Source organism: Haliaeetus albicilla, chromosome Z, assembly GCF_947461875.1.
Source record: "Haliaeetus albicilla chromosome Z, bHalAlb1.1, whole genome shotgun sequence".
In the NCBI taxonomy this organism is placed as follows: domain Eukaryota; kingdom Metazoa; phylum Chordata; class Aves; order Accipitriformes; family Accipitridae; genus Haliaeetus; species Haliaeetus albicilla.
The window spans coordinates 68,372,410-68,393,835 of NC_091516.1; the positions used below are offsets into that span (position 1 = coordinate 68,372,410).

Genomic DNA, 21,426 nt, shown 5'->3' on the forward strand with positions numbered 1-21,426 from the left:
CGAGCGGGGGATCCGTGAGGGGCGGTGAGGGAGACCTGAGGGGCGGGAGGGAGGGGGGGGGGGGAGAAGCTCAGGCTTTGCGTGAGGGGGCCGGCGGGGGGGAAGCCCCCCCCGTTCTGTGGCGGCAGGGATCGGGCGCTGCCCGGGGGAGGCGGTAGGGACCCCGTCGGAGGGGAAGATAGAGCCGTAGAGCGCGGGTTGTTGAGGGGAGCGGGGAGACCCTGCGGGGGTGTCCGGCGGGCTTGGGGAGGGGTGGCGGAGGGGCAGCGCGGGGAGAGGGAAGGGGCGAGGGAGGAGCCGAGGGGCTGCGTTCTCTCTGACACGGCGGGCACAAAGACTGTTACCTTCGGGGGCGTCAGGTGAAAAAAAAAAAAACCAAACCAAAAAACCAAACCCACAAAATCCCGGCGTTCAGATTTCAGTCCTTTCTCCTGTACCCGCTCTCCCCTTCCGCTGATCGCACCTGTCTCTGGAAACCAGGGGGCCGAACGCGATCGAGAGGGGTTTTTTTTTTTCTGAGGAAAACGCCCGATAAGGAGAGAGCTCTTCGGGGTGCCGAGTCTCCTCACGCCGTTCCCGCCAGCCGCCTCCCACCCACGGCGGGGACCCCCTTTCCACAGGCCTTCCCCGCCCGAAGACCCCCCTCCGCTGCTTTCCCCCCGACCGACAGCCCGAGCAACAGCGTACGTAGTTTCGAACGGATTTTAAAAGCTTAAATCTGAAACGCGCCTTCGCAAACTGCTCTTCACGCACCAAAACGCCCCCGGCTGCTCCGTTAGGCATCCCTGGTGGCAGCCAAAACACTACTTGTCGTGGTAGCTTTGGCGTGCTGGGTGACTTAGTCGTATAGCTCAACTTTTCCTTCGCCGTTTCTGCGATCGTCCATCACTGTCACCTCATGGTGTCGGTAGACATAAACCACCTAAGCCGGTATCCTTGAAGAAATCACGAGTTTCATTAAAACTGCGGAGTCGAAATACCGCTAGTTTTAAAGCCCATTACTTCTCATCAGACTAATGTGCTATTTCAAAAGAATCTTACCGAGAATTAATTTTAAAGCAGCATTTTAAAAATGGACCTTTATGTTCACTAGATTTAATGCAAACAGTGTGCCTTTCCTTGCTAGCCGGACATCGCCCTTCACTTTTTTTTTTTGTTTTCTTCTGCTGTTGGTTCCCTTTTTTCACACCTAGATAATATAATTGCTCGTGTTTGGGGCTTTACTGTATCTTTTATCTTTCTTCATTCTGCCAGGCTCACATCTTGCTTTTCATCCTGTTTTCATATGAGCTTGCTATTTTTTTTCCCCCAGTTAATTAAATGCTCAGGCTTGGCTTTTGCTTTGTTGTCTTTCTTAAAATGATTTATTTAGGTCTCTTTGCTTATTTTTAGACAGTTTTCTGTGCTGCTGGCTGGTGCGGTAATGTATAATGTGGTTTTGTTTTATCCAAGCAGAGTTTATTGCTGTTGAAAACAGTAAGTAGAGGAATACTTGCATCAACCAGTGCCTCATTGGCATTTAATAAAATGGCCATTGCTAAAAAGGCATTGTGGAATATTAAAAGAGCTTAAGTATGCATTTCTTTGGTCCTAATCATAATTTTCTCCCAGATTCCTTGTTACTTTAGACAAGCGTATGAGAAGCTGTAGTTACGGTGCTGTTTTGTACTTCCTGTTTGAATTCCTCACACACACAGTAATGGTGGGAATAGATGTGATGATACAGGCACAGCAGCAAATCTGGAACAGGCACATTCTTACCAAGCAGGGTGCAATACGGTAACCTCGCAATTAATGGTAAACAGCACATGGGATTTCTGAGCTGGGGCCTCAATCTTTACACGGTCTTGGGGAGTGAGCACAGTAGCACTTTGGTTCAGCCAGGCTTCTTTTGGGTCCCATTTCTTGACATCTTCTCTGCAAAAAGTGTCTCTCTCACATTTTGCTTAACTTGCCAACCCATGGGTCGTACAAGCCTGAGATGAAGAAGATTGGCGTAACAGTGAAGGTGGTGAGATGTGACTGTAAATGTAGTTTGGCAGGCTATTTTTCTCTTATACCCTTATTGAAATATTTTAGTTATAACGAACCTCCTTTTATCAGCAGTTAGCTTGCAGACATACTGGAGTCCTTTGATGCTTTTACCTTGAATCTCTGCTTTTGGCTCCTTGTCAGTACACAAAGCTAGTTACAAAGATAAAGGAAAAAAAATAGATTGAAGGATGAAGAAGCCATGAGTGACAAACACAAACTGGTTTTTGGAGACAAGTTTAGAAACTACAAAATGTATTCACAGAAAGTTCTGGGTCCTTGAACTTTTTTTCCCCTTCCCCATGCCACCCCCCACCCCGCCTTGTTTCTGGTTCTTCTGTCCTGGTTGAACTCAAGTCAGTGAATCTCAGGTGAAGAAGAAGAAAGTTTTAAATTCCTTGGTTAGGAGATAATTTCAGGCATGCAGAGGTGGCTAGCAGAAATGAGGAAAAGGAATTGATTTTAGGCATGCACCAAATTTATAGTATGTGGAAGAAAGTTAGATGGGCATTAAAAATGGCTTGCTATTTAAAATTATCTTTGAGAGTGGTTTTAAAATTACTGTAATCTTTGTTAGACATTAATTTTATAGGTGCATGCATTTGATACATGTAACAAAAACATATCTTTAAAAAACTGTAATATTTTCAGTTACTCCAGATGGCTGGGTCAGGTGCAGGAAGAGGACGTACTGCATTTACCTTCAACATTGACGCTCTTGGCTTTGGTAAAGGCGCAGCTCTGCCTGATACCGTGTCTAAGCCTCCACCAACATATCCTGTAAGTACAGCAAGTATCTTAAAGCACAGTCTCTGTGTTTAGGTAAAGTGTATTCACTCTCATGTTTAGATAATGTAATGAAATACAAGAACAACTCTAAGCACTTTAGGTCAGTTTTGAAGTATTTAATGTAAATTATTTGTTTTCTTATTATTACTTCCTATCCCTTTGCTAACTGTTGTATCCTGTATTTAACTAAATTGCTTGCAAGGTGTTAATTCGTTAAAGTACTCGTCGTGGATTGGTTTTCTGGACATTACAGTAACAGAAACACTGGATATCTGAATTTATTTGAAATGGAGTTACGCTAGTCTTTGAAGCTGGGAATGGATTTGCTGATTTTAGAAATTTACTGTTGATGCAAATGTAAAAGATTTTGGATGATTGTCTGGTACCTCAGTAGCCAGCATTTGAAAATAATTTGAGAATAACTGAAAGATATTTTATGTAATTAAGGAAACTTAATTGAGATTTGGCATTTGGGATGTATTTGAAAATTAAACGGGAAGAAAGAGCATTTTCTGACTGTGTTTTGCTATGCAGGGAAGCTTGGACAATTTTGAGGTGGAAAAGTAGTCTTAGAATGTTGCAGTTTTATATAAGAGCACTTCCCAGTTATGTCAGGATTTGATCAAGGTGCATGAAATTTTTCTCAATCTCATGTTATGGTACAGAACTTGCAAGTTTGACATATATTTGGTGCTATGCTAAGATTTCTCTGAACAGTTATTGCACCCAAGGTTTTGCCTTACTGAACCAGATGTTATATATCTTCTCAGTCTGCCTTTACAATTAAGTTATGTGATTTCATTGATACTAAGCCATCTGTAATTGTTCCTAATGTGAATGTTGCAGTCTGCTTGATAGCACAAGGAAGCTGAATTCTGTGTGAACTGCAGCCTCTGCAGTTACAGTCAGCAGTGAGTGGATCAGCCTTGCAGGAGAATTACTAGCCCCAGTGTATCTAATGTATACCATGGAGAAGTTAGAGATGCTTTCTTCCTTCTGTGAACAGAGTTTCAGCAATAAATTAAACTTGTCGGGAAATCTAGTGCCATTCAAAAAAATCAAAGTTAACCCAGTGGCATAACTAGGAACGATAAAAATTGCAAGAGTTAGATTTAATGACTGGGCAGTGACCAAAAGTATATTACAGCTGTTGACTGACTTACAGTGGAATTACTTTAAGCAGTGAATTGTTGCTATTGCATATTGCTAATGGACACATTCTGAGTTCTTACAAATTTCCTGTAAATGCAATTAGAAACCCAATTAAGGAGCAGCAGCTTACCATCAGCAACATTAGTGATTTAAAATGTTGGCCAGCTAGCAAATATAGCTGGAAGCAGTAAACTCTGTTCGTGCTCCAGCTCTGGTACTTGTGATAGCACTCTGAGCTTTGCAACCTCCCACATAGGTATTGATTGTGCACCATCTGTTGTGTGAGAGAAACAACATCCATTCTGTAATTTTGTCTCTGGCTCCAGTGTTCTTAAAACTGTTTTAGGGGAGTCCATGTGATTCAGAGTGATCATACTTAATGTAGTTAAAACACTGCTTTAGAAGAGGTTAAGGCCAGCTCTACTCTGACTGAGGAGAGAAGCAGCAGTTTTTGATTGAGCTAGGCTGGTGTGAAAAAATGCTTTTGGCAATTAAGAGCTTAGCATGACTATGAATGACTATTTCACAGTTTTAACACTGTTTTTTTCTTCATTTCTTGATACATTTTTGCAGAAAGATACAGCGAAGTTATAAAAGGTCCAGATTTAGTTGTAAACATAGTTACGCATGTCAGAATGCAATGAGGTGTACTTGCCAAGTAGCATAATGCATAGTTGTAGTCTTCTGTGATTAGCTATGTTTGTTGTAGCTTTTGTTAGTGTTCCTGTATATTTGATGGATATTAAGACCTTATAAATAATAAACATAATTTGTACAGAGTACAGAAAATAAGCCAGTGCCTCTGAAAACAGGAGAAGATGAAGATTACATGTTGGCCTTAAAACAAGATCTTAGAGCAACTATGAAACAAATGCCATATTTTTTGGCAGTAGAAGAAGATCGTGAAGGTTTGTTTGTGTGCTTTTTATTTTTATTTATGTCTTCAGTAGTTATTATTACATGAAGGATAATGTAGTGAAATGCATGTGTTGAAGATGTATTTTGTACTCATAATGAGGAATAATAATTGGCAGCTTAAGATAATAGGGAATTTTTCTTCTTTTACACTTATTGAAGTTGTAGATCACACCTACAAGTGCTGTAACCAGAAAGCAATTACTGTGTGAAAAAGAGAGGTATCACACGTCTGTTCCATATGATATACAGTAAGAAATATTTAGACCAAGTGTATGCAGTCCTTTCAATTATATGCTAACCAATACAAGTGAATGCCTTAAAATGCCTTAAAAATTTTGCACTGGAGCAAAGAAGTCTGTAGTACTAATGTTGAAATTTAGCTTCCATTTTAATTGTGTAAAGACATACTTAAAATAATCAATGCTGTATTTAATAGCTGGACATTCTAAAAGGTACTAATTTTTTTTCCCTGAAGTCCATTCAGGAAAGATCGGTAAGTATTACTGACAAGTCACCTGAAATACGAAGATCGAGATGAGGATAAGTAATTTACTGAGGTTCACATCAGAAGCAGAGCTGGTTTATAAGCCAAAACTTGATTTTATTCTACTTGACCTAAGAATGTCTTTTGCTTTTCCATAATTAAAAATTAACTGCTTTGTTATTGTTTGATAACAATAAATGCTCTGCTGTACTTGGCATCCAGTCATACACCATTATACTGTTAAAATCCAAGCTTCCTGGTCAGAAAACTGAGCTGGTGGGAATGAAGGAAAGGGGAGCAGGGTAGAAGGAGTTTAGTGTCTGTTCACCTTGCTGTAGGGGCATTGTAAATCTAGCAGTCACAGGAGGTTATTACTTTGAGGAGTGCTTCTTTTCATTTGTGATTTTTTTCCTAGTTCTATCATCCTCCTGAGTGCTTGTTCTGAATGGTATAAATGGCAAGTGCTGTTACAGAAAAATAGGAAATACAACATATTAGGAAATGCCGCATGTGTTAGACCCTAGGCCCAGTCAGTGCGATAGGCAGTCGCTGAAAAGCTTTCTAAACATGTTTGAGAAATCTGAAGTGGACAAACACTGGATACTCTTTTCCTTGCTATCTTGAGCTGATTTTGAATAATGAGAGCTGACTTGAACTCTAAAATGTGAGGTTCAATTTCCACCCCAAAACCATCAGAATATTTTCTGACTTAATATTCATGATGTCGATACGATACAGGTACATAGTCCAGTCCCCTCTGAGTTTTTAGTAATTTTTGTTCATGGCGTAGTGGTGAATTCTAGAGGTTTTGAGACTGCGTGCAAATTTGTTTTTTATTAGGCTTTGAATGTAGCACTGATTAACACACCTTATTCATTGTCCACTTGTTCTTGTACTAAAGCACTGTTTAAAATGGAGCAGCACTCTGCAGTGTGAGCAGTGAACACACTGCTGACCAGACGTTGCGGCTCACAAAATGCAGAATGCTTCCTCTGACCTGCAGCTGGAGCCCAGCAGCCACTGGGATGCAGCAGGCAGCTGTAGTGCAGCACAAGCACAGGGTCAGGGTGGACCCTGAGGATGCGGCCAGGTAAAACCTTGGTTATGAGGCAGGGAGAATAGATCTGATCTTAATTTCTAGATCCCTTTATGATGGTAGAATTCCAAATTACTCTTTTATCACATCTCCTCTTTCATCTTCTGAGTAAACAAATTTCTGTCTCTTTGGATTCTCATCTCACTAGAGGCTTGCCGTGCTCTTGATCTTTGTCAGGCTTGAAGTTTGCTATTTCTGTTTGAGGCACAAAAAAGGGAAACTGCTGTGCTTGAGAGCCGGTCAGGGTTATTTCCAAGGAACCAGCCACTTTATGAGAACTTACTGTCTCTCTTTTCCAACTTTGCCTCATGTGACCGTTCGTACTGTTCACCTCAAAATCGTCTTTGTTTCTGCAGCCTTCTTTCTGAGATGGAGCGATCGATCTCTGTTGCTGAGTGTGCTCCTTAGTAGCACTGCCAGCTTTGAAGACTGTTTTTCTACAAAAACTGGCAGCTGCAGGGAAAGCAGGTAGACAGCCACTTGATAGACTCAGATAATGCTTCCAATGTTCTCATCTCCCCAAGGGTAAGTTGGTAAGTTGAGGTAACTTTTTACTGAACCTTTAGTTGTAGAAAAATGCCTCATCTGAGGGGTGGGGTGTAATTACATCAGTAGTGGTCTGCAGCTTAAAAAGTTTGCTTTCATCTCAGTCACAGTATGCAGTTGTCTCTGGGACTGCATTATGTGGCAGAAGTGGCTTACCTTTAAGAAAATTGCTTTCTTGCCCCAGGGTAGATTATTTTTAACTGATCTTTTCTGTTACCTCGTTTACAGCCCTTTGCTCCCTTGTATTTCATCAAAACATCTGGTGGAACTAAAGGAGGGGGACTGTGGGCTGGAACTTCTAAATTGGCTTTGCTACAAGAGCAAGTGGATTGTTTTAAACCCTCAGCACAACATCGGTGAGCCAAAGGGTCCTTTGAAGTGTGAGAAGGGAAACATTTTAATTAGTTAGGACATAGCTATCTATCTTTCATTATTCAGGTAGTAAATGAAAGCCACATCTAATACTACCTGGCAAGTTTGATGTGTTAGTGTGCCATATAGAACAGATTTTCATCATTCAACACTCATTTTGAGTAGCAGGTGTATGCTACAGTAAGTTCTCTATTTTCTTCAACTCATAAGCTATGCATCATTCATATTTTTTCCTGTAGGTGTATCTGCTATGACTGGGTGACTGTCATCTTGGCACTGGATTGGAATTAATTCATTAGCTGTGAGTGGCGAGAGTCAGATCTATTTTTTTACTGATGACATCAGCAATTAGTACTTCACTAAAGAGCCTTGAGCTGAAATCAAAACTACTAGTTTCTTTCCCTTTCTGTGCAGTTTCCTGCAGCATCTGTGAAGGCCACCTACATTAAATGCCTCTTGAGACACTGTCATTTTCAATGCAAGCTTTTTGTTGCACAGTTCAAAGTAGGTCTTCTGTTTGCCCTCGTCATAGCTAAGTTTAAAAATGAGCTTCATTTCTGATGCCTTCCTTCTCCCTTCCTTTTCTCTGGTGAGTATGTTAGAACTTCTTTGACTGCAAAGGTCACAGTTTGTTACCATTTTTTGTACAATACCCACAAAAATTATCCCTGCTTGGGTAATGAGTTATTAGTGCAATCAGAGTCAGTAATTTCGCAGTAAGTGGATTTTGCATTTGGGCATGGTCATTTGCTAAGAAAAAAATGGGACTGATTTAAAAAACCTTAAGTTTGATACTGCTTTTGTCATTAGAGATTGCACAAGAAAGTTTTTTTGCAGTATAAATGGATGTGCTTACACTGTATAACTACTGTATTATTTACAACACGTTTCTCAGTTTAGTTCTTGTGCCTGGACAGAGGTTGAATGGGCTAAAATGTGTTGCTGCTGTTTACGACACATCTCTGTTATGCTGCAAAGCTTTGCCATTGCAGAAGTACTTGAAGTCTTGGGAGTTGATCATGATCAGTCTGAGATGCGGCCTTCTGAGACTTGGGAATTCTGGATACTCTTTATGATTAGCATAGTGGTGATAAATGTCACTGACTGGTTTTGTAGCAGAGGTTTGAGTGTGGAAACTCTTGAAGAGTAGAAGAGTTAGCATTCATTTGATGTTTCAACCTGGTTTCCCTGACTATATCTGCATTTAATGTTTTCATGCTTTCCAAGGATAGAAGTATAAATTACAATAATTTTGGAGGGCTGGGTTTTTTGTTTGGTTTTTTTTTTGGGGGGGGGGGGGGGGGAGGATGTTTTGATTGAAAGGAGATACCCCCAAAATGCAAAGCAATATTTGGGGTTTTGCCTTTTTGAAGGGGATATAAAATCCAGGTCTTGCAAGTACTTAGCAAATTATTAGTCCTGGGAATTAGCATGAGAACTGCTGAAAGTAGTGACATTTAACTGTTTTTTAAGTGTTTGACAACAGCACAAGAAAGTGTTCAATGTGGAATTAAAAAAACACACTGTATGTTTAGTTACAAGAAAATATCATGGACAGTGCCTGGAGTGCCTTTTTAATTAATTGAATTCAGTAACTCTTTTATCCTTCTCTATAGTAATTGAGAGGTATCGTAAAAAGTACCAGAACAGTGGAAAGGAGCATCAAACATGGACCCCGGGTAATATCTGAGATTATCAAAGGCTAATTCTTTATTAACCTGTGAAATGTTCTGCTCTTTTAAATGTTTGATTCACTATTTTTCAAGCAATAAAAAAGTATGCAAATCCTTACCAAGTCATGTGTTCCCTGTTGAGGGTTATGCCCTTTGCATGTTTTCAGATCAAGGCGAAGTATTGTTTGTGGAAAAAAAAAAAAAGAAAAAAAATCTGATTTTATTTATTTACTCAATTGAAACAACTGATTTGCAGAAAAAATGCAAGCTTTAGCACTCACTCTAGCTTACATTCTTCCTTACTTGCCAAGCAGATACCAATTTTGAACTGGGAGCAAACATTGATGTTACTGAAAAAACCCCAGACTGATGTCTCAGTCACAGGTAGCTGGGTTTTATAACATTGAACTTCCACAATGCTATCTGTATAGCTTGCTACTGCAAACTTAGTTATAGAATGTAAACAGAAGGGCACGGGGGCCACTGGAAGAGCTGAACTTTGTCTCTTTGGGGCAGATGCCAGTTGTCGTTAAGTGACTGAAATGCTAGTCCTCGCTTGCGTTCCTCAATTTAAAGTACAGCTACAATTCCATTAAACTGTTGTGTGCTAAAACACTTAGGTGTGCATGTAAATAGGACCAAGCACAACAGGAGCCCCTACCTTTCTTTGGTGGGTGGCAGGGGGAGGATTGCTGTTGTAAATCGTTGTTCATATGTATTAAAGCTATTTTCTGTACAGATTGGAGAAGACTCCCAAGAGAGGTGAAGCCAAAGAAAAAGACCAAAAAAGGTATATTATATATTTTTAAGAAGCATTAAGTACGCATCAAGTACACACTAGTTGAGTGGTAGAAGATGTACTGGAGCTGGTTAGGGGAAGAAAATGGTAGAAATGTTAATTAGTCTGAATAATCAGGGGGTTTGGCAGATTTTTTCTAAATTTATTAATCAGCCTGTCTTTTGTGGTTTTTGCTTTTCTTCTGTAGGATGTTTTAAGTTACCGGAACAGATTTTTTAACATATGAGTTATGTAACGGTGGAAGATTAAAAAAACCATAAAACTTTTTGTTTTGAAAGTTTGTATCTTTAGTCAACAGTCTTCTTCAATGAATAGCTGGCTGTTCAGATTTCTTTATTTTGGGTTTCTCAATTATCTTGTTTATGATTTGGTTGACATGCATTTTTTAAAGCCTTTTATTAAAGGCTTAATTATTAAAGGCTTAATCATGTGATTTAATAAATCACATGATTTAATGTAGGTTATTTTCTATTTTCTCTGGTTTTACATTTTTTGTTTATTTTCAGCTTTCTTCTGCAGAGTTGTGAACCAGATCCTTCAACAGCAGTTGGAGCTGGTATTGCTTGTTCTTACAGGGAAATCTTTTCTATTACACAGCGTCATACGTGTATTTGTTTTTCAAAGTGTTTTTTAGTGTGCATGACTGTTATTTTAAGTTCTCTGTAGAAATCTGTTGGTCTGTTGATGTGAAATAACCCTTGGTCTTCGGTATCTAGCTGTCTCATATATAATTGTTTATTTTCTTGTTCTCTTTATCCAGTTTCATATGTCATTTTTCGGTTCAAGGATAAAATAGATAAAGAAGTGTGCAGTAGTCATGGAGACTGGCTCAGCTGGAAGCTTTGTTCCTTTTAAGAGCGTCATTGAGAATCATGGTACTAAAGGTAGACTGCCAGATTCAACTGAAAATTAAACACTTATCTGCAAAATCTCTAAAGATTAAACCAGTACATACCTACTTTTTTTTCTTTCCGGAAGAAGAAACTGCATTGGCTTTTATAAGCCTATATGTAATAATTAGCTCCTCAAGATCCAATGAAATCATAAATGCTGATTTATTATTCCTTGTTACTATAATGTGATTATCATAAACAAAGAGAGAATCACTGCTCACTGTGGAGGATTTTTCCTCTTTATGTTGTGCCAGTTTCTCTATCTGCTCTTAAAAGTGCATTTTCTTACATAGCTGTAATGGCAAAGATCAGCTGACCATCAGAATTTGATTGGATTAAAAAAATAGGTTCCTCTAAAAGCAAAAATCATGTGGTTTTAGTTTAGGGTTTTTTGAGAATCCTGATGACACAGAGGCCCTACAAAAGTCATGTGACTCAGGAGGTTTGTAAATAGCTAATCAGTGACACATTAGCCCTTCTGGTACATATTTTTATTGTATTTTGAGGACAGCCATCTTAGGTGACACTTTATAACCGAGTGGAACAAAGGTGAGGGAGTCAACAGAATCTGCATGGGAATTCAAACAGGCTTCCTACCATTCTACCATTGTAGATCATAGAATCATTTAAGTTGGAAAAGACCTTTAAGATCATCGAGTCCAACCATCAATGATGCCCACTAAACCATGTCCTGAAGTGCCTTGTCTATGCGCTTTTTGAATACCTCCAGGGATGGTGACTGCACTACTTCCCTGGGCAGCCTGTTCCAATGCCTGACAATCCCTTCAGTAAAGAAATTTTTCCTAATATCCAATCTAAACCTCCCCTCCCACAATTTGAGGCCATTTCCTCTTGTTACTTGGGTGAAGAGACCGACCCCCTGTTGTGGTTTAACCCCAGCCAGCAACTAAGCACCACTCCCCTCCCCCCCAATGGGATGGGGGAGAAAATTGGGAAAAGAAGTAAAACTCGTGGGTTGAGATAAGAACGGTTTAATAGAACAGAAAAGAAGAAACTAATAACGATAATGATAACACTAATAAAATGACAGCAGCAATAATAAAAGGATTGGAGTGTACAAATGATGCCCAGTGCAATTGCTCACCACCCACTGATCGACACCCAGTTAGTCCCTGAGTGGCGATCCCCCACCCCCACTCCCCCCAGTTTATACACTAGATGTGACATCCCATGGTATGGAATACCCTGTTGTCCAGTCTGGGTCAGCTGCCCTGGCTGTGTCCTGTGCCAACTTCTTGTGCCCCTCCAGCTTTCTCGCTGGCTGGGCATGAGAAGCTGAAAAATCCTTGACTTAGTCTAAACACTACTTGGCAACAACTGAAAACATCCGTGTTATCAACATTCTTCTCATACTGAACTCAAAACACAGCACTGTACCAGCTACTGGGAAGGCAATTAACTCTATCCCAGCTGAAACCAGGACACCCCCACCTCACTACAACCCCCTTCAGGTAGTTGTAGCGAGCGATCAGGTCTCCCCTCAGCCTCCTTTTCTCCAGGCTAAACAGCCCCAGTTCCCTCAGCTGCTTCTCATCAGACTTGTGCTCCAGGCCCCTCACCAGCTTGGTTGCCCTTCTCTGGACACGCTCCAGCACCTCCATGTCTTTCCTGCAGTGAGGGGCCCAAAACTGAACACAGGACTCGAGGTGCGGCCTCACCAGTGCCCAGTACAGGGGGACAATCACCTCCCTGCTCCTGCTGGCCACACTATTTCTGATACAGGCCAGGATGTTATTGGCCTTCTTGGCCACCTGGGCACACTGCTGGCTTATATTCAGCTGGCTGTCGACCAACACCCCCAGGTCTTTTTCTGCCACTCTTCCCCAGGTAGGTGGCAGGAGTGGTTTGGGGATGACTACACAGTTAGATTATGGGTGTTGTCCCAAAACTTGTGGGATCATTCACTGGGTGTGCAAGCCAATAACACACAGTCAAGTTATTAGCTATTTCTGCTCAGAAGGGGGTGCCAGGGGGTGACCCCACAAAGCTAGCACGCCCAGCACTAAAACAGTCATTGATTTATACATTGTAAATTAGCATAATTACCATCTCATTGTTTATCAACCTTTTACTGCTACCCATAATTCTGTATCTTAAAGCTGATTGGTGTATAGTGCCTCATCTTCATTTAAAGGTGCAGCGTCTTTTAATTTTACTGTGCAAGCTCAGTGGGTGAGGGTCTTCAGGTGGAGGTGGGTATCCAAACTTCTGGAGGTGTGGTCTTCATGTTATAATTAGTTAAGTTCACCTAAAGGGCATGTTTTCACCTGGTACAGCCAAGCTTCTTGGGCAACTAGCCCATTGAAGTTTCTGGTTCCTAGTTTTAGGTCAGTTTGTTCCTTCTATTCCATTGTCTTGTCGAGAGTTACTTACCCAAGTGATTTACATTGATTACTTATCTTTTGTTCCCTGAGTTTATAAAAAATTACAACCATAAAGATTTCAGTATCACAGTGACGGCTTCATTTTGACACACCTCTCCTTCTCCTTTTCTGTTTTCCCTGGATGTTTTAACCTAAGACTTGACCACCTGCCTTCTTGGTGACAAAAATTCAGGTAGAATTCCACATCTCTCCCACACCTTGGGCTGTGGACCACAGTATCCTAGATACCAGCAGTGCTTGCCAAAAAAACCCACCTAAACTATCGACTGGGTTCAGCTTTTGAAGGCCAGCTATATGCATATGTATGTAGCAATCACATGTAGCAATCACTTGGGCATTTAAGCCCAAGTACTGCAAGAATAGGTATTTGGAAAGATTAGATTGTATTCCATTGTACGTGGATGTAAGGAGCTGTTTTGCTTGAAGTTCTACTAACGATGGGTCAGTGTCTCTAATTTTATGATAAGCTCCAGAGATGCCCAGCATTTAAGGAAAGATCTTGCATGTCTGTTTTCATTTCCAGGCTGTTTGTTCTATAGGCATTATCTCCAAAAGCCTGCAGGGGGTTGTACAGAGATGGTAATTTTGAATCGCACTTTCCACTTGTTTTGTTTAAAAGCCGACTTCGTTCTGAATGTGTTTGCTTTGATACTGCTCCTATGTTATTACAGAGCAGCTTGACTCCCCTCAGCTCTGTGCGGTGCTTTTGTCACATAATCCCTTCCTGGGCAAAACGCTGAAATGAACTGAATGTTATTTATGACAAATGCTTTTGACAAAATACAGTTGTCTTCTTAGCAGGTCTCAGTGTTCTGCTTCCTTAAATATTACGCCAGATAAAATACATAACCACATTGGGTTACTATCTGCTCCAGAAAGGATATCCCTTCCATCAATGCACACTATTTTTCTTTCTGATACCACTTAGTGCAGCCTAGTGTAAAAAAGGTGCCAGTTACATCAGCTCACTTGTCTGAAGCTACCTTGTCCATCAGAAGCTGTGTAGCTACACCAATACAGCACTTTACACAGGCAGTTTTACCTTGCTGAGAAGACCTAATCTGTGTTAGGTGCAGCTCTGTGTTTTAAGTTTCATGTGATCGTGCTGAATATAGCAGGAGCCAAAAGGCAGTTATGTTGTGGAAACAGGACGTCTCACAGGGCTCTCTGTAAATGCTGTAACATCTCTCGCTCCAGAGCTCTTTGTCTCTCCTTATCTATTGGTCAAACTGCACTCCTGGAATTGGGGCAACATAAGTTTAGGGTGCTGCAATTCAGGTATCTCTTACCTGGGAATATGGAATGCTATTTTTGACCTTCACTCCACCATATAGTTAAGTAGCATAATGAAGTTGGATTATAGGGAGTAACTTGATAAAAGATTATGTTCATGAATCAAGGGACTAGGTGGAAATACGCACTGTGGACTCATCAGATGAGAGCCAACTGTGGTCCAAAAGCCAACGAGCTGCAGTAACATGTCTACTGTGTTGGAGCTAATAAACTGCTGTCTGCCTTTTTTTGATCTGTCTGAAGCAACCAGCTGTCATTAATGTGTTGCATGAAGTAGTAACATTAATGAGTGTTTATCTTTTCAAGATGATGAAAAATAACAATTGAGATTTTGTTCTAGTTTCTTAGCATACTGTTAGTATGTAGGTGAAAAGTACTCTGTGAAGCTGAACATCATACTTTGGCCAAACCTTTACTCAACTACCTGTTCAAAGTGAATTTCAAACTGGCTATATAGGCATCACTTACATAAGTTGGGCATTTACACCGCCATGAATGGTATAGGTCAAAGTCTAAGGTAATTTTAATACAGACGGTACGGGATTTCCATGGCATACTCAAGAGGTAAGGTCTTTAAGAGCAAGTAAAATGAGAATTTGTGTTCTTCCATATTAAAAAAATAATAGTGGTGTATTTTTTTTCAGCAGGTGCAAACCCAAAAAAGGCAAAAAGTTTTGAGTCTAAAAGTAATCTGGATGTGTTGAAAAAAATTGAGGTAAGATGTGCATACTCCTTCTAAATTGTACAACAGAAATTGCTGAAGGAAAATGAAACCTTTAGTATGTTTTTTGGTACAAATGGAACAACCAGAGCACCCTTTTTCTGGTCTGGTCTTGTTACTCTGACAGACAACTGTTCTGCAACGTGGTAGCATAAGGGAGAGGATAAGGATAGAGCCTGGCTGTGGAGAAACTATTATCTTTGCTCCTGTTTGAACACAATGACCAATTGTTCTGCACTGGCTAACGATGTAGCCTAATTGTGAACAGCAGAGCTACTATTAGAGCTTATGAAGGAGGAATTGATGCCAGAGCTTTTAAATCTACTGCTGTTTCACCAATCTACTGATGTTGGAAGTTAAACAATTTACTAAGTTGAGAGGGAAGAAACATATAGGAAGAGAAACTTAGGAGGAAAGTGACCTTGGTTTTGGAGGCGACTACCCACCTAGCAATGGGAAGCTTAGAGGTGAAACAGCCTTGTATGTTTTCTCTTGGTGATCCATCAGTTGTTTGGTGCAGATACACTACTATATATAATATGTGGTACTGCTTTATCAAATATGACATGGTCTTCTACTGTCAATTATTCTAACAGTGGATGGTAAAGGGAAATCATCATCTCAATTTATTACACAAGACATGCTTTTTTAGACTTCAAGTCTGATGGCTAATGCTTGATCAAGTAAGTCTGTATGAAGTTCTCGTGCTTCACATCATGTTGGTTTAAATATTGACAAAAAACATTTGCACAGCATTGTTACGCTAGTTGTCTCGCTGTTAACTGCAGCATAACATTTTGGTAGTGTGGAGGATATGCTGTTGCTGTGACATGGGATTACCTTGTAAAGGAGATTGCCTTGTGACAGGAGTTAGAAAAGAAGGATGATGTAGAAGAAGAAAAATCTGAAGATGAGGAAGACAAGAAAGAAGATAAACCAAAAGACAAAGAAGGTGATGATGATGAAGAAGAACCAGAGGAAGATGATGAAGAGGAGCATGAAGAGGTATAATGTTTTCCTATTTACACAAAGTCAGATCCCACTCATCGAGTTCTGTGTTGGCGCTTCTCTGACGCTGAGGGAGAGTTGTAGTGAGAGGCATTATTACATTAATTTTCTTGGCTGCACTGCATTGTGTCGTAGTTAATTTAAGCAGGTGTTTTAGACTTGTTACTCCCAAAGAGCTCTGAAAAAAGATCTTGCAAGCAGGAATGTGTCCTGCCACAATCAATACGTACAAACTCTTCCTTCATAGATATCAGAACTTAATTACAATATTCTCCTTTTTGATTCCCAAGAAATAAAACTCCTATTACTGTTTCAAGACATGGGTGCTCATGTGCAGTTTAAAGCATGTTCCTTTCATAAATTGTCTCCTCCACAGGTAAGAGTGCTAGATGGTTTTTTTTCATTTTGTTTAGGAAAATGACTACATTTCTTCATATTTTGAAGATGGAGATGACTTTGGTGATGGCAGTGATGACAATATGGATGAAGCAACGTATTAGCTATTGTTGCTAAGTGGTACACTGCTCAAGCCTTACACTACTTGAAGTAGAATTCTGGAGGTAGGCTGAGTATCAACAGAACTAATGCTTTAGCTCTGTTGGATTCAAGTATACTCTCCAAAAACACACTGAACAATTCTTTTTAATTGTACTATGCTGTAAAACAGGATGTGGGATCCTTTGTTTTGTTCTTTTGCCAAACGTTCTGCAGACATGCGCCTTTTTAAGGTTCTCTGGAATGTCTACTGATGGAGTAAGCTATATGCCATTGTGTTGCCTCTGCACAGAAAAAGAATGTATGCATTTTAATCCAAATTGTGCCTAAGCATTTGCACTAGTCAGTTCTATGCTTTAGCAGTCAAATCTTGAAAATAATAGTGAAATTCTTGATGACTGCAGCAAAAAAGAGACATGGCCTTTATGGGTGTAAGCTGCTGTATTTGGCAGCTGACTTCTCTGAAGGAATTTATGTAGCTTCTGAATTCAGGTGACAAACTGACAACTAAGCACTTTAATATAAACTGACTTGAAAGGACCTTAGTAATATAGCCAAAAAACATTATGAGAGTATTTTGAAGAGCTATTATTCTAGTTAAAAGAACTCATAATTTTTAGTATTTTGGTAAAAAGGACTATAATATTTAATTGAATCATAATTAAATATGAATCAGCGTAAGTAGTAATTAAGGGTCGTTGAATTTAGAATGAATATAAGGCAGAATTTAAGATTGAGAAATTAGGGAATTCTGGTTTTCACCAGTGGCACACAGACAGTGAAGAGAAGTTCAGTCGTTCACCTCAGTTTCTCTGCCTCTTAAGGCAATACTTTCTTACCTCACAGACCTGTTAAGTGAGATGGCAGATGATAGCTAGCTATGTAATTGTTAATGCATTTATTCACTTTCCTACAGAACAAACACAACAGAAACTTAACAGACAGCAAATCAATACAAAAAAACCAAAGATGTACCAAAAGAATGTGGTGAAGTATTTTGATGGATGAGGTTTTAGTTAGGAAAACAAAACAAGAATGCTGAGAATAACAAAACCATAATGTTTGGAACATCAATTTTATTTAAGAATCAACAGCTGAAGTGTAAAAAACTTATTCCTGAGATCAGATACTTGACAAACAGTGACAGAGCATTCCCCGTGTCCTATTGTCTTTTGATAATACAAAACATTACTGGTCAGTGCTGTTATATTACTGTTGATCAGGGTTGCTGCTGCTGTTGTTTTTTAACTTTCTTAAAACATTCTGTTTCTGATAACTAGTGCTATTATAGGTCTAATGAAAGAACAGTTTTAAAACAAAGCCAAGTCTTTTATCAGCAAAGGGAACTACAGAAGTTTTCCTTGCAAGTTTGGCATTCTGTCAAGCAGCACTTTACCTCACTGGTGACTGGAAAACTGTACTGCATTACTCTATGAACTTCTGTGTGCAATAAGAACTTATTCCTTAAGGTGTAGCTTTCAAGTGTTCTAATAAAATACATACTGGATGTAAAGGAAGTGAAACTAAAACGCTATGCAGGTCACACCTCAGAAGTATACCAATTTTATTTTGAAGTGTTCATACCTATACAAATAAAGTTTAATAAACATTCTGCTGCATTGCAAAGGAAATGTATTCTCTCTGTTCATTTTCTTCTAACATCACACATGCCAGCAGTCGTTTCCTGAACAGGTGTGCCTGTTTCTTGCATGCAATATACAAGAGAGAGACAAAAGATGTTGTGAACAAGGTGAGCATGCTGAAAATTAAATTTGGTTGCCTCAAATGTAACTAATATTATCTTCTACTAGCCATTCCCCCCAATGCAAGGTGAATAGGGAAACTCCTTGCCTGTCACACAAGGAACACAAATAGATGGCTTTTGCCAGACAGAACCAGAGAATTAACACTGGAAAAGCATTACTGCACGAGTTAAATTTTGTCACAAGCTGTGGCTTGCCTGAACAGGTACAATACCTTGTTTTGTAGCAGACACTAATTCTGGAGGACCAATGACTTTCTTCATTCATCATACTGCTAATGGGAGAGACAACTGCCTCCCTGCTGTACTGTTGAAACATACTACTCTAACATTATTTCTAACAGAAATCAGGTCCTTTTGAGACCTTTAAAAGGTGAACTATGGTCACCTCCATCCTCCAGAGGGAACTGCAAAGTCTTAGGATGGACCCTCTAGGACTAGTTTAACAATGGCAAATGAGGCCAATGCTTACAAATGCGCTAAGTTCTGCAATGATACAGCTCTGTGCCAAGGCACTTCTGAAATGAAATGAGATTGTGCTGTTCCAGAGGTGTAACGCTTGCAGCTGCTTTTATAAGCTGATTTTCCAATTGCTTAGAATTTATTGCAAGACCATAATGTTGATAAAACCTAGACTGTTCTTTGGGTCTCAGCAAACTTTGGGTTTGGACAGGCATGTATGCAAATCCCATCTTAATAGCACGGCAGACAAACATGGCTACTTCATAAAAGGCGGCACTGCTTTTAGTGTGTAGGTATCCATCTAAGAACTTCACTGATCCCCACCTTCATGTTTCCTGCCTATTTCTTAATCCTCATTTCACAGAACTAACAAATTCTCAGAACTTTATGCAGACAAGTTCCAAGTTCTACAAGGCACCACAGGATAAACCACTAAGGCTCCAGTTATGTTATGCTAGATGTTAACGCTATACACAGCTACTGCCAACAAAATACCTGTTGGCCAAGGATTTTTATTTTAGATCATACACAGAAACTAGCCAAAACAAATACAAGTAGTGGCCTCCTGTAATAAAAACATGCAAAGTATATAGAGCTAAGAATACATTATATGCACCACTTTCACTGCAGTCTAAAATAAAATCTTTATTTTACGTATATTACTTAACGTTCTTCTAAAAGCAGAGGAGCAGAAGTATTGAAAATAAGACTTGCGTCCTCATTCAGGACTATTTTACAAAGTTGTATTTTCAGCCTTTATAAAATAGTTATACAAAGTCTGTTAGTGACAACATACTCCAAAATATAGCAGATTTAAAGCATTTACATTTTACATGATCCAACAGTGCAATATGCACTTGAATTTAAAACCAACTTCCTGATCAACAATGTGTTGTAATTAATCTAAAACATGATTTATCACTCAGTTGTGGTTTTGTTTTGTTTTTTTTTAAACAAGTCATTTCCTAAAAGACTAGCTTTACAGATTTTAACTTAAATCAGATTTAAGTTCCATACAGAGCAGTTACCCTGTTTATTCAGGGCTGATGTCTGATGATGCATTGCCAGTTCTGTTGTACTTTGGCAAAAACAGTAGAGATCCCTGCATCCTGCAGAAAGCAAAGCCAGCTGATGCTCGTAGATTACCAGTACCAGGGAGTCCTACAATCTCAGAAAGAGACCTACTGTATCTTCTGATAAAGTTAACTCTCTAAATTAAAAATACGCTGTAAGAAACTTGCTACATAATAAAATAGTAAAAACACGCTAGGCTCTTGGAACAGTCCAACAGAACAGCTATCCCTTGTGTTTTTCTAATGACTGCTTATCCTCAGGTAAATAAAGGCCTGTCACACTTAACTCAGTGACAGTATGCCACAGGCCTTCCACCACTGTAAAAACCCAAAGGCTGAGACGGATACGCTGGAGAACTATTCAGCTGTGCCACCACAGGACGAAAAGCAACAGTTAACAACCGATCCCTTTTTCTCACACATCAACAGGACAGAGACCTTCCTGACCGAGTCAAACCACAACTGAAGTTCACTTCTGTACCGATGGCAATACCCATTAGTTCAGGTACGTGCAGTAAATTGGGCTTATGTTGCATCATGATAGCTAATTTCATATTCTTTGAGAAGAGGTTTCAGAAACAGAATGAAGGGGAAAGAAGCAAACCAGCAAATACACTTGCAGCAAAGAACTGACACATTATGTACGGAGTTTCAGTCCTACATAGAAAACATCTGTCTTAATGTACTAAAGCTCTGTTGTCTGGACTAAAGCAAGTCACCTTCTAAAGTTTTAGCCGTAGGAGCTCTATCACATTAGCCACCGTAAACTGTTCTGCAATGCCGAAAACAGCCTTACCCAGAACCGGTACTTCAATATTCATACTTGTGTTACTGGCATGTACTATTTTAAAAGATCTTTGAGAACAACTGTTAGGTGAAACATGAAGTTCATGCCTGTTTGCAGTCCCTCTTCTAGTGTGGAAACTGAGCAGTCTCACTATCTCCACAGACACCACTTCGATCAAAGGGTTAAAGAGCCACAGATCACCATTCACAGATCCAACTGTACAGCATTTCCCTTCAAGCTTTGGCCTGCTTCAATTTCAATAGGATACATTAGAAGTTATCCAATTCATGTCCACACACGTGGCATGCCAGGAAGAATATCTGTCCCACTTCTTGGGGCAACAGATGCCCCAAGAATAGATGGGGCAACAGATGCCCCAAGAATAGATGGGGCATGAGTCTTTACTTTCAAAATTTAAGTTGATAAAGCACTTTGGAATACCTCCAATAGTAAGGGAACACTCGCTTCATCAGATTTTTTTATACTGTATATACTCAGTCGAAACATTCAAAGAAAAGCTTATAGTAGTAGTTTAAAGCATAGTGATTATTTTTCCATTTCTCTTTGTAAGTCCTATTCAAGTCAGTTATCTTGGGCTTTGGTAGCATATGGTACTTTGCACAGGGCAATGGAAATCCTACTCCACAAGGCAAATATAACAAAAAAA

At 39.7% G+C, this 21,426-nt stretch overlaps 1 protein-coding gene across 2 annotated transcripts; it reads left to right on the plus strand.

Annotated features, from left to right (window-relative positions):
• The first annotated feature begins 354 nt into the window (after positions 1-354).
• On the plus strand, positions 355-18,306 carry POLR3G (RNA polymerase III subunit G). Of its 2 annotated transcripts, none has more exons than XM_069776797.1 (8): positions 355-683; positions 2,683-2,811; positions 4,751-4,880; positions 9,005-9,067; positions 9,801-9,851; positions 15,096-15,166; positions 16,040-16,177; positions 16,594-18,306. In XM_069776797.1, the coding sequence occupies exons 2-8, from the start codon at positions 2,692-2,694 to the stop codon at positions 16,678-16,680; spliced, it is 660 nt and encodes a 219-aa protein (XP_069632898.1). In that variant the 5' UTR covers positions 355-683; positions 2,683-2,691; the 3' UTR covers positions 16,681-18,306. The 2 variants fall into 2 exon arrangements, with proteins under 2 accessions (XP_069632898.1, XP_069632899.1); XM_069776798.1 differs by having other exon boundaries at positions 15,099-15,166.
• The last annotated feature ends 3,120 nt before the right edge of the window (positions 18,307-21,426 follow it).

What these genes read in the sequence shown, in the direction of transcription:
- POLR3G (XM_069776797.1), top strand. Translation starts at nt 2,692, where the DNA reads ATGGCTGGGTCAGGTGCAGGAAGAGGACGTACTGCATTTACCTTCAAC. An exon ending in AGCCTCCACCAACATATCCT is followed by an intron (nt 2,812 to 4,750) that starts GTAAGTACAGCA and finishes TAATTTGTACAG; the next exon opens with AGTACAGAAAATAAGCCAGT. An exon ending in GCATCAAACATGGACCCCGG is followed by an intron (nt 9,068 to 9,800) that starts GTAATATCTGAG and finishes TTTTCTGTACAG; the next exon opens with ATTGGAGAAGACTCCCAAGA.